Source organism: Mollisia scopiformis (assembly GCF_001500285.1).
Source record: "Mollisia scopiformis unplaced genomic scaffold LY89scaffold_10, whole genome shotgun sequence".
NCBI classification, from domain to species: Eukaryota; Fungi; Ascomycota; class Leotiomycetes; order Helotiales; family Mollisiaceae; genus Mollisia; species Mollisia scopiformis.
The window spans coordinates 649312-661539 of NW_017263590.1; the positions used below are offsets into that span (position 1 = coordinate 649312).

The window sequence follows — 12228 nt, forward strand, 5'->3', positions numbered from 1 at the left end:
TAGTCTTTCCGGGCAACCGTAGCGAAAATAATATCCCAAGCTCTCCTTCCACGACCTCGTCAAGCAGCCAACCTCACATACAATGGCGCCCAAACTCCCCACAACATGGGGCGCCATCCAACTACCGCCCTCATTCCTCCTCCCAGACATCCTGCTTCCATTGACCGCGAAACGCGGCGTGAAATATGGATGGACGACCGCTCCAGCGCGCGGAAAACCAAACCGCTTCAACCAAAAGACCGCCGGTCTGCCCGTCCTCGAACACTCTCCCGCCGCGGCCCTCAAACGCAAAGACTTCACCTTACCGCTAAGAACGGGCGCTCTAGCCGTCAAGAAAGGGATGACCGCGCTCTACGATCCAGAGACGGGCGTCAGGACGCCGTGTACGGTGCTGCAGGTCGATCGACTACAGGTCGTGGCTCACAAGACGAGGGCCAAACACGGGTATTTCGCCGTCCAGATGGGATCTGGGTGGAAGCACCCAAGTAATGTGACGAGGCCCGTCCTTGGGCATTACGCAGGCGCGGGCGTGGCGCCGAAGAGGCAGCTGGCGGAATTCAGGGTGAAGGATGAGAGGGGATTGCTGTCTGTCGGGCAGAGCGTGGGGCCGGAGTGGTTTCTCGAGGGCCAGTTTGTGGATACGCGGAGTAACTGTCGGGGGATGGGGTTCGCGGGTGGGATGAAGAGGCATGGGTTTAAGGGGCAGCCGGCCAGTCATGGGAATTCGAAGAATCATCGCACGATGGGGAGTTCGGGGCCGTCGCAGGGGGCGGGTTCGAGGGTGCACCCGGGGAAGAGGATGCCAGGGAATATGGGGGGCCAGCAGGTTACGGTGCAGAATGTTAGGGTGTTGAAGGTTGATGCGGAGAAGGGGTTGATTGTGGTGAATGGATGTGTGGCTGGACCGAAGGGGTGTGTTGTTAAGGTGCAGGATGCTATTAAGAAGCCTTGGCCTGTTATTCCTTCGGTGGTGGAGGAGATCAAGGATGTGTTGAAGGAGACTGCAAAGGCGTAGAGCAGGACTTTGTACATTTAGATATTGTACAATACACGTGGCATATACCGGCGTTTTAGAGCAAGAAATCCTTATACGCCAATCCAATGCCACGCTTCTCACGTTCCTTTTCATAGCCATCTACCTTCTTAGCCCTCTAATTCCTCAACCCGACAAATTCGGAGCATAACTCCCTCTCCCAACCTGCTTCGGCTCCTCCTCATCAACCTCAATCCCGACAAACGGATCACTCCCATCGAGCAAATCAATCTTCTCCCCGCCCCTCATCTCCAGACTCCACTCCGTCGTCTCAAACATCCCCATCCTCGTCGGCCTAAAACTCCTAAACCGCATCGTGCCCACGCCCCTACTCCCCTTGACCTCGAACCGGATATCAATCCTGCCATGCAGCTGGTTCATCTCGCCCCAGATCCACGGCATCTTGTGCGCGAAGTAGATCTCGTCGCCGAGGGCCTCGCGCGCCGCGGGCGAGGTCCGCAGCGCGTACATGGTCGAGGACACGACCGACGAGGACGACTTTTGGTAGTTGAAGATGGCGAGGGTGGAGGAGATGAGGACGGCGAGGAAGATGGGGATGGTGCGCATCCATTTCATGCCGTTTTCGGGGATATCTGTTTTTCTGTTGTTAGTTTTGTGTTTGGATATGGAGTGGGTGAATAAGTGAGGGTTGTACCATACCAGGTAATTCCCGATCAGCGCGTCGAGACATCAGAGGTCCGTCTCCCTCTTTCGGAGCAGCGATTAACGTCCGTCTCTGCACGAAATGTTGCCTCATAACAGCTCCTCGATACCGGGGCAGGGCCCGCGATCTTAGGATTCGGAGGAACATCTTGTTTACATGCGTTGAGGTCGATGTTAGGAAGATGTTGGTGGAGAGAGAAATCATTCGACGATCCTCGCGAGGCTGAAATTTCTTGAGCCGAGATGCAAACGAGGCCACGAATCTTCGTCACGCTTCCAGGTTTACTTTTCGCAACCACTCTTCGATATAATCACATAATAAGAAAAGAAGAATCAAACAAACAAACATGAACCAAACAACCGCCCGCCTCCGAAAAACATTCCACTACCCACACGACAACTCCTCCTCAGACTCCCTCCCCGAAGCCCTAGACGAAGAAGGTCAGCCTTCCACCCACCACCCAGAATCCACCTCACCGATATAAAATCTAACAACCCACACAGAACAAGAAAACCTAATCCACACCCTCACCACCCAAAACGCAATGACAAACACCCTCTACCGGCACGTCCTCCTCGCCCTCCCCCTGCTGAGCATACTCCCCTACCTGCCCTCGCTCTTCCTTCCACCTCCACAGACAGCATTGCTCTCTTTGCTAGCTGTTACTAGTTTGCTTAGCACCGCTTATCTCCTCAACTCTCTCCCTCCCGAATCAACCGGTTTTCAGTTCTTAGATGCTTTGAATCGAGGAACGGGAACGGGAAAGGGGAGGGAGAGAGGAAGAGATGAGGGGGGACCGGTGAAGAGGTATCTCCCGTGGTTGAATCTGGGGCTTTGTGCTGTGGTGGCGGTGGCGGGACTGGGAGGGAAAGGGGAGTGGGTTGGTTTTGGGTGGGTGCCGGGGTGCGTGTTGGGGGTTGTGGTTGTGGGGAAGTGGGTTATGGGGGGTGTGGATCCGGAGGGGGAGTTAGGGGGTTTGAGGTATGGGTTTAAGGGTGCTTAGGGGTTGGCTTGGGTTGGAATTTCTGTGTTGAGATGAGATTGAGCTACGCGAATGTAGAATGGTGAATGTTGGTCACGAGGAAAGAAAGTTGTGGAAGAAAGATAAGTTAAGTGCTGCATGGTCTAAATGCTATGCATGACTTTTGGTTATGGACCGACTCATTACATATCAATGCTCTCATTGAATCGTAGAACACCATTCGCTTTCAGCACACCGTCGATTCCTGCTGGGAGTCTAGGGAACGGGTCGTCATATTGTCCCTTTGATGCTGGCTCTGCAGACTTATCTGTAACTAATACCAATCCTTGCGCTTTGATGGCTTCAACTAATGCTGGGACCATATCCTGGAACCTATTAGCAAATTCCGGATGAAAGAATAGTAGATCGATCGGGCTTACCAGAAGTCTTGAACAACAAATCAACCCCATGAAGTTGTTGTTCTGAGCTATTCTCACAGCCTCTTTGATAGAAGTTGTTCTTCTTCCACTGCTTTGCGTACAAGCAGAAACGGCTAGTTCTCCCTCGCGGCCGAGGTCATTACACAAGAAGACCGGATAATTAGGCTGCTTCCAATTCAAAGCTGTACACACAGTCGGATTGTAAGAGCTGAAGACAATGGATCTCATAGAATCCGGTGACCGTTCTCGTAAAGCTCTGGCATGATCGAAGACAACTCCAAGAATCGCATCTCCAAAGACATTGATATTCACGGTTGGCCCAAGTCGTAGCGTCTTCTCTTCCTCTGAAGATGGATATAACACTTGAAGATTGACGTGCATACCTTTGGGGAGTAGAGCGAGGGCATCCTGAAGAGACACTGCTGAGCTTGCCAGTATACGGTGGATTTCAGCAATATTGCCAGCTGAGTGATTCGGTAATTCTCTCAAGTCTCCGGCCTTGCTGGCATGACGAGAGCCTGCGCTAATGAATTGCGCATATGTCAGACGGCTAACTGGAAACTCAATGTCCATGTAATCCATTGTCCATCTTGGCCAAAGGACGGGTACGCCATCACAAGTGTGCTGCACAAAGAGTTGCACATAATCTCCCGACAAACTGGAACCAGTAATAAAGGCACTGGGCCTATGATCGAACTGGCTGGTCGCCTTCCAGTACGTCTCGAAATCTGTAATCTCCAGAGGCTTTCCTTGGAAGGGTTTAATCACTTGAAAATTGAACGTGATCTGGCCAATGGCTCTCAACCTCGGGTCGAAAAGTGGCAAGCAGCAGCGTCCTGAGCTGCTCATCAATGCTCGGAAAGTGCTAGGAAGTGCGACTGTCTTCGCAATAACCTTAGCACCATAAGTAGGAAAGACATCGAAATCGATGGCAAAAGAATCTAGATTATCAATCTGAAAAGAAACAAGCCGGGTATCTTCCTGAAACGGGAGCAAAATGTTCTTGGGTATTAAATCGGAAAGCTTTGAAGAGATGGTAAGACGTGCGGCGGGATATTTGCTATCATGGAAGAACACCATAGGCTGGTCACCATTCTCTTCGAAGCTGATTTGGATGAAGGTCTTCGTATCGAGGAAATTATGGCCGTAACGTCGTAAGGGTATAATGGGAGGAGGGAGCTCGAGTTCTGGAATTGCATCCGCGTCGAGACTCATAGGCATCGGTGCACTACTTCCAGTCATTGGCGCAATCTGCGTCGATTGAAAACCTGTGCGACTGCTTCTACTGCTCATAGGTATGGAGGATAGAAGTCGCATGCATTCTAGATGACCTTCCCAGGCAGCGTAATACATAGCAGAAAGCTCTTTCTCATCAAGAATATTGGTCTTCACACCAACTTCGAGAAGAGTTTGCATGCAAGGCACATTGCCCTCACTTGCTGCATGGAATAGTGGAGTCCAAGAGTAAAGCTTGTCAATCTGGTCCAGATTCGCACCATAATCCTTCAGCAGAAGAAGCAATTGTGGTGTTTGCCCAGACCGAGCAACGAGATGCTGAGGGAAGAGACCTTCGGCATCTGGCAATATTGCAGCGCCGTGCTTCAGTAGTAATTCAACTATAGCGACGGAGCCGTGTTCACAAGCCAAGTTGAGCGGTACATGGTCTGCATCAGAGATCGGATCGATTCGAGCAGATCGTGCCAGTAGTCGTTGTGCACATTCGAGATGTCCATGTATGATGGCATGTATCAGTGGAGTAAAGTTGTCGTGATCGATAAGATCAATTGTAGATTGATCGGCTGGTTGGTGGTTAATGTATGAGGTTAAGGGGTACGGGGTACAGTAGGGGGGTTTACCATTTAACAGCGCCTCTACCATATCAAGACGCCCATGCATACAAGCATAATGAAGAGGAACTCTGCCATAGACATCAGTCCTACTTACTGCCACGTCTTTCGACAGACCGACTCCTAGAACGAAAGAGTTGCCATAGATCGTAGCTTGGTGAAGACAATTTCGCTCATTTATGTCATCTTCAGATTGAACATCGACAAGACCAGTATCGAGCAAAAGTTGCAGCGATTGTTCTGGACCTTCATTTATAGCAGCCAGGAAGGTTCTGGTGATCCTCTCTAGCAATGCGACGTCTCTAGAGCCATTCGGATCGGCGGCAGTCCTCAATCGTAATAAGAGATCTTTGAGAGATTCGAGGTTACCAGAAATGACAGCTTCGAGTAGCAGGGTATCCGCATCGCCTTCGTCCGTTCCAAGTAAGTGTTGACTGCTGACAATGTGATCTGGACTTCTGTCAAAGCTAACGTGATCGCCTTCCGACCAAGCACCAAGTTCTTGTAGACTAGTGGTCGCCTGATCCGACAACTCGCTGATAACGGTCGCATTGAAGAAAGGCTGTACTTCGACGGCCCGGGAAAGGTACAGTTCTTTGGTTTTCGACTTGGATGTTTTGTCCCATTTCTTAAGAATTTTGGAAAAGGCCGTCCCGTTGATTTCGACAAATTGCTGCAGTTTGTTGAGATCGTTACCGAATTGCTGGAAGCCCTCCTCTAAAGTCGTGAACTTTGCGGATCTCCTGGATGTGTTCTGACTCCGCGACTGGAGGACCTTCTTCTTGTCTAAGAGCGTCTTGAGTCGGATTTTGAGCTGACGAGGTGTCAATGAATGTTAGAGCCCCTTAAGTAAATTAGCAACCAACCTCGGCTTCTTTTTGTAAATAAAAGGCATTGACTTTCTCCAGCTCTCGTTCCTGTTGACTCTTCAGCATTGCGGATGTGATAGCTCATTGCGTGCTGGCTTACTAGTTGGAAGAAGAAAGTGGCCTTGTTGGCTTGTAAGGCCGCTTGAGAATCGACGATGCCTGACGGGCGGTGAACATCATTCTGGGCCAGGAGCGTGGGCGTCGCAGAGAGCTTCTTGATGAGCTGCCAACACGGTATTAGCGCACATGGCCGAGCTCTTGGTCAGAGAGAGCCTGAAGAAGTGGCGAGCTTATTGCTTTTTCGACACAGTTGGAGGTAAGATCATCGACTCACCTTCTTAAGAGCTTTGTAGTTCACGAAGCTGGCGGCATACTCTGGGACCTCGAGCTGCCGTTTCTGAATCTGCTTGCCAAACTTCCTGAACGCGCAGAGGGCATAGTCAGCTCCTGTAAGTGAACATGCATAGCGAGCATGCAGGAAAGCGTAACGAGGTAGTGGAAAGGACGTACATAATGCGGTGTTGGCACCCGCAGAGCCCTGAAGGGCTGTGAGCGAGTGGGAGGACTTGAGAGAGGAGGCCAGTATTTCAGTGAAGGATACTAGGTAGCTAGCATGTCACATGCGAAGATGCATTCTAAAAATGGACCAGCTCTGAGTTTCTCCAAGTCAACATCCAAACCGTCGCGGAAATGACGTCGAATGTGACGGAGCAGCGTGTGAGGGGAAGATTGGTTGGGATGTCAGCTGCAAGACGTTGCAGCAGAGAGGACGAGGATGCAACGACAGCGGAAGCACGTGTGTGCAGTGGGTGGTTGCAGCGGCCGGATACAGTAACCTTACCACCAAGACAAACGCACGCACGACCTTTGCTTCTTGGGCTTGAAGAGAGATGTGGCGGGAGACAACAGTAATAATACCAAGTCCGTCTTTCGAGGATAGACGCGCGAGTAATAGTAGCAGCAGCAGCAGGAAGACGAGTTGGGTGGAGTGTAGAAAAAAAGTGTCGATGGAGAAAAGTAGCACGAGTCTTTCTTGCGTCCCTCGTCTCGAGTAAAGTCAAGTAATAAAGTACGAAGTAGCCCCAAGACGGACTAGTGAGGGGCAATGCGACCCAGCAAGACAACGCAGAACTGACTGTACAGTAACTGCTAACTGCTCCTATGACCCTCCTCCGAGCTCGACAGTCGGGTTTGGTCTGCAGCGAGGACTGACGGTATTTCCCTTTTCGACCTTCCCGTGTTTGACACAACTTTGTGCAGTCCCTGACTTGCGTTCCAAGGCTGCGCTTAAATTTATTAGCGGAGAGAACTTTCTTTTTCTACCTGCCGAGGCCAATCAGCACCGCGCAATCAACAACGTGCGAAGGAGGGGCGCGCAAGGCTGCGAAATCTAGAACTGGAAGGCTGAGAAAGTGGGATGTTGAAAATGGGCTATCTCGAGTCAGGGACCAGAAGAAGGTTGCAGTATGGCGGCATTCACGCGATTCATGCAGGTATTGGTGACAACGTATCTATTCAAGGGGACCTGAACCGCATTCCAAGCCTACATAGGTACGACTTCGTGATAGGGAGGCTGAGGTGTCAGGGATCGTCAAGGAAGGCTGAATTTAGGGTTGTGCTACATGAAAACTGAGCTTGGAATATATACCACCTACCTGCACTTATATACTTTAAAGGGACAACCAATAAATAACTTATTGGCATGCACTGATTCAGTTATGACTCCATGTCACTAATGTTGTGTTATCAATTCATGATGCAGTAATTCATTCGGATATCATTGACCTTCTCTGACAAGGAAATGGATCGCTAGTAGACAAAGACAACACCTCGACATCCCACGCCCCACATGCGACAATTCAGGACTTTCCACTCAATTTCTCATCTGCAATCTTGTCCTTCGTGCCAACTGTCTCGGCTGGTTCGGGCTTCCGGGCTGGCTCAGCAATATTGTCAGCCATGGCCTCAGCAGCAGCCTTCTTCAGTCTCTCAGCATCGTCCATCTTGATCTCCTTGCCACCAACACGATCCTTGGACTCTTTCTCATCCTCACTGTCTCCGAGACTGAATGGATCATTCTCCGTCTCGCCGATCGGGCTAGGGTCAACAGTAGATAGTGGTTGCCACTTGCTCTGCTTCCCTGCTGGTGGTGCGTTTTCCTTAGCTGCAATCTTGGGAGAAGTTCGATAGATGTCAATTTCCTCTGGTGGACCGCCTTGGAACGAGACTTTGCGACCATCTGAAGGTCTAGGAGCAGCAGGGGTAGGTTTGAAGAGATCAGGGTTGGCGAGAGGACGAGTGGATCGTTGCTTCTGAACAGGTGCTATGTCCAACGTTAGAATGAAGTTTTCGATCGTGGATCAGAATACTCACTACCATCAGAGTTCATTTGAATGCCGGCAAAGTCATCACTCAGTAGTTCGGGATCTGCATCATAACGGCCGTAGTCGCCACTTTGCCTACCGTCACCACTTCTGCGGTATTGGCCCGACGGTCCAGATTGATAGCCTTGTTGGGTGTTGTCATCCTCGCCATCGATTTTCTTTTTCAGATTGGTGATCCAACCATTGACTTTGCTCTGTGTTTCAAGAAATCCTTTCTTCAGGTTTTCTCTGATTACGGGAAGATCATCGTCGATGAAGTTACGTTCAGGTTCTTGCTGATAGTTCTCATTCGGTCTCAGTCCAGTCTGTTGTCTGCGAGGTTGGCTTCCTCTGCTTGCATTGTAAGGTCTCTCACTGCCATAGCCGCCTCCATAGTGTTCCGCAAGTTGACGAGCATATTGCTCATCGGCCTCCAGCTGAGACTGCGGGGTAGATCCAACACGTTGTGCTTGAGGCCGTGGAGGCTGGGGTGGAGGAGTCGGCTCTCTTACGGCATCAGGGTCCGACATGCCTATTCGATCAAGTCAGTGAACTGTAGGACAACTTTTGGTGTGCTGCTCACCAAGTAGAGCATTGAAGGCTGGTTCAACATGACCACCACTAGCTCTCAAGACAGCTTTGACTACAGCAGCATCGATGCTAGGGAATGCTTCCTTCAACGTATTCTCGGCTTGCTGCTGAGGACTGAGAGGACGAGGAGGCTTCGCAGGAGCTTCATCCTCAACTGTTGCATGCTTTGCTGCGGTTGGCGCATCGCTGCTCAATATTCCTGACTCTTGGACATCTTCATCATCGTTCTCCATCTCGAAAGGACGCGCGGTCGTAGGTGATTCAGCTCCTTGTGGACTCTTGACCTGAAGGATTTATTGTTAGCAAGTTTTTAAACAAGTATGCAAGTCTGCAAATAATGCATGAATGCAAATGTCCAACGGTGTATCAGAGCTTACTGGGCTATCCGTGGGTTTGGTTGGTGCAGACATCGTTGCTGTTCGAACACTATCTCTGGATAATCTCTGGATTGATTATTGTAGCCGCGCCAGATTCACTGATATGAAAAGGTCTTGTATTTCTGATGCCTAAAGGATTCGTATGTCGCGGTCCTCAAGAGCTTCTGACGCCAGCCCTGACGAGGTGAATTCATGCCCCACTGTGGCGGTGCATACAGTCACGTGCGAACCATGCCATGTTAAATTCATTTTCTGAGGATAATGAAGTTGGGATAGTTTTTTCTAGTTTTATATTCAAGTTACTTTGTGGACTTTGCTTTTAAACATTGGATAATTAACGTCGGCCTTGGAAATCCTGCAGTATTTGTGAATTAAGCATTTGGTATCTCCAATCAGTTTCAGCGGAACTCCTGTTCTGTCAGCTTTTGGTGGCAGCACAGGCTACATTCTTATTGGTCTGTGAAACACGAGCTGCACCATACTATTTGCTAAGAGCCTCATATTAACTCTGAGGCAACATCAACAAGGTGGAACACCTCCAAGCATCCATCCTTTTCTCAACGGGTCAGAAGTTGTCTCTAAATTTTCGTACACTAGGCAAATGAATGGCTTGGTGTCTCCTCTGCGTGGATCCTTATCCTTGAAGATCAAGTAAGCACTTGAAGCGGAAGAGTTGTGCTGGTCGATTAGTTGTTCAAAATGACTGGGGACTGGAGTACAAGACCCTCGAAAGCCCCTTCTTGATTCTTCTGTTCAGCTCAATTGTCTAGTCTCATGTTCCTTTCCTTTCCTTTCCATTTTCATTCACTAGTACTAGCCATAAACTTTTCAGTCTTCGAGCAAGGATGGACAACACCTTACACCAAAGAAGTTATCTTCTAGAGCTTACGAATTACGCTCGCACTGCTCCCTTCCTGACAGCTTCTGCATCATGTGCCCTTTTTCTTATCCTCACACGGTTATGGACCGGTTTTGTGAAAGCGAGACGGCAGAGCAATACTGGGCCACCTGAGAAGCAGGTTCCGATTCTTCCATACTGGCTTCCCTATGTTGGCCATGCAATATCTTTCGCCTGGTCATTCGATGATATGCTCGCGTATGGACGGTCAGTTTTGTCCTGCGATGTTTATGTTGGCAATCATTAACTTAGCTTCAGAGATATCACCACAGATGGCATCTTCGGTCTTCGAATCATGGGTTCAACGCACAATTTCGTTCTCATGCCTTCGCTCGCAAAACAGATCTTCCTGCAACGTCCTGCGGCTCTCACATCAGATGATTTCATTCATTGGATTCACGATAAATACTTTGGAGATGGGGGTGCAGCGAGAAAGATAGGACATGACAATTATCATGCTGTCCACCAAACATTGACATCGCTCATGAAAGAGGCATTCCTAAAACCTGCGACCGATAGAACGGCACAGCTTGTAGAGGAACGAACGCCTCATATGTTCACCCTCTCAACCAACCTTGCGAGCCAAAATGAGTGGGAACGCTGCGCTGGAGCTGTTGCCATGGAGAAGTCTGCCGTCGAAGTGAATCTTTTCAAATTGACCATGAACTTTGTTGGCGATATTGCGGGAACAGTTTTAATGGGCAAAGCCTTCTTAGACAACAATCCAGGAATCATGCAAGATCTTTGGACATTCGACAGTGGATTTAACGCTCTGTTAACTGGTGTTCCAGTCATCACGCGAGGTCTTACGAAAGCTACAAATGCCAGAGCACGGATCAATTCGGCAGTTCACGAATGGAATCATGCTGTTACGAACATGTTGGATGGCAAGGAAGTGGACGCAAAATGGAACGATCTTTCTGACGTTTCTGAAACTATGCGCTTGCGGCTCCGAGCCCTCCAGAAAGTCGACGCCGACAACCCTTTCGCTATAGCTTCCAATGTCGCTGTATACTGGGGCTTAATGGTCAATGTGGGTCCACTCCCAAACCTCGTGTCAGGAAAATGATCGCTAATAAGAAGAAGGCAAACAAAGTCATCTTCTGGATGCTGCTCCATATCATTTCAAACCCCGACCTCCTCGAGACTGTTCGAAAGGAGATCAAGCCATACGCTCAAGTCACCCGATCTGGCTTTGACTCTCTTAAACTGGATGTCGAAGGCTTACTTAAGTCTTGTCCCATCTTGAAGAGCTGTTTCTTTGAGTCAATGCGATTATACACTGCTGGTGTATCATACAAGAAAGTATTGCAAAACGTAACTCTCACAGAAAGTGCTGAAGACGCCGCTACCTTTGGGAAGCCACGGCCTCAGACATACCACATCAAGACTGGGGACTTCTTGATAATACCTGAAGCGACTCTTCAGACTGACCCTCGATTGTGGAAAGACCCATCAGTGTTCTGGCCTGAACGATATCTAGTGCCAGATGAGAAGGATCCTCAGAAGACGAAAGTGGACAGTCTTCATCTGTTTGCTTTTGGAGGTGGCCCTAGCGTTTGCAAGGGAAGAATCTTTGCAGAGCGAGAAGTGTTGATATTCGTTGCTGCACTAATCTCTGTCTGGGATTTCACTCCCGTTGGCAAGTGGACGATCCCAAAGAGCTCGTACAATGGGACCGGCTCCGCAAATCCTAAGTCAGACTTGCGAGTGAGAATGAGCAGGCGAGTTTGAGGTTGATATGAGGTGATTAAGTACCGATGTCTGTCTTGAAATGGCGCATGTTGCCTGAGATTTATGGGTCTGGATAAAGTGCGAAGCTAGCCTTCCGGGTAACGGATGTGTTCTTAGTCTAAAAATCGGTCTCTATTCCTGGGTAGCGAACTGATTGTTGGATGCTCATTCAAAGCAATGATCCGATCAATCGTACTTCAAATACGCTTTCTATCCATGATGTCTGAATCTTATCTCCCCGCTTACTGTGCCAGAAATATGAGAGAGAATCCAATCAGTTGCCACAGCATTGCAAGGATGGCGGGAAAATGACGATCGCAGACGTTAAGATCGTGTGCGTCCACCAAGTATAATAGATTACCAGTACAGTACAACAGTAGTCATCCCGTAAGCTCACTGCAGCGCGGGCAGGAACTGACGAGCAATGAGAGAGCTTGGTGTGAACAAGGGC

At 49.4% G+C, this 12228-nt stretch overlaps 6 protein-coding genes across 6 annotated transcripts; 3 read left to right on the plus strand and 3 right to left on the minus strand.

The window, feature by feature from the left end:
• Positions 1-82: 82 nt before the first annotated feature.
• LY89DRAFT_668284 (translation protein) lies at positions 83-1015 on the plus strand (the record flags this gene model as incomplete). Its single annotated transcript, XM_018213034.1, has 1 exon — positions 83-1015. The coding sequence occupies one exon, from the start codon at positions 83-85 to the stop codon at positions 1013-1015; it is 933 nt and encodes a 310-aa protein (XP_018072452.1).
• Positions 1016-1159: 144 nt separating this feature from the next.
• Positions 1160-1790, minus strand: LY89DRAFT_583290 (DUF1783-domain-containing protein; the record flags this gene model as incomplete). The annotated part of the gene is made up of 2 exons (XM_018209207.1): positions 1160-1626; positions 1694-1790. The coding sequence occupies 2 exons, from the start codon at positions 1788-1790 to the stop codon at positions 1160-1162; spliced, it is 564 nt and encodes a 187-aa protein (XP_018072453.1).
• A 95-nt stretch (positions 1791-1885) lies between these two features.
• Positions 1886-2700, plus strand: LY89DRAFT_781193 (uncharacterized protein; the record flags this gene model as incomplete). Its single annotated transcript, XM_018222460.1, has 2 exons — positions 1886-2137; positions 2201-2700. The coding sequence occupies exons 1-2, from the start codon at positions 2044-2046 to the stop codon at positions 2698-2700; spliced, it is 594 nt and encodes a 197-aa protein (XP_018072454.1). The 5' UTR covers positions 1886-2043.
• On the minus strand, positions 2660-6515 carry LY89DRAFT_37540 (SPX-domain-containing protein). The gene is made up of 7 exons (XM_018207087.1): positions 6325-6515; positions 6149-6233; positions 5915-6037; positions 5812-5862; positions 4955-5759; positions 3099-4897; positions 2660-3044 (listed from the first exon to the last, which is right to left on the minus strand). Coding segments are annotated over exons 1-7 (3048 nt in total). The 5' UTR covers positions 6327-6515; the 3' UTR covers positions 2660-2861.
• Positions 6516-7568: 1053 nt separating this feature from the next.
• Positions 7569-9293, minus strand: LY89DRAFT_684028 (uncharacterized protein). Its single transcript, XM_018214800.1, has 4 exons — positions 9146-9293; positions 8761-9052; positions 8188-8709; positions 7569-8137 (listed from the first exon to the last, which is right to left on the minus strand). Exons 1-4 carry the CDS (start codon positions 9176-9178, stop codon positions 7674-7676), a joined length of 1311 nt encoding a protein of 436 aa, XP_018072456.1. The 5' UTR covers positions 9179-9293; the 3' UTR covers positions 7569-7673.
• A 417-nt stretch (positions 9294-9710) lies between these two features.
• Positions 9711-11919, plus strand: LY89DRAFT_614601 (cytochrome P450). Its single transcript, XM_018210693.1, has 3 exons — positions 9711-10250; positions 10302-11076; positions 11130-11919. Exons 1-3 carry the CDS (start codon positions 9991-9993, stop codon positions 11775-11777), a joined length of 1683 nt encoding a protein of 560 aa, XP_018072457.1. The 5' UTR covers positions 9711-9990; the 3' UTR covers positions 11778-11919.
• Positions 11920-12228: the final 309 nt, after the last annotated feature.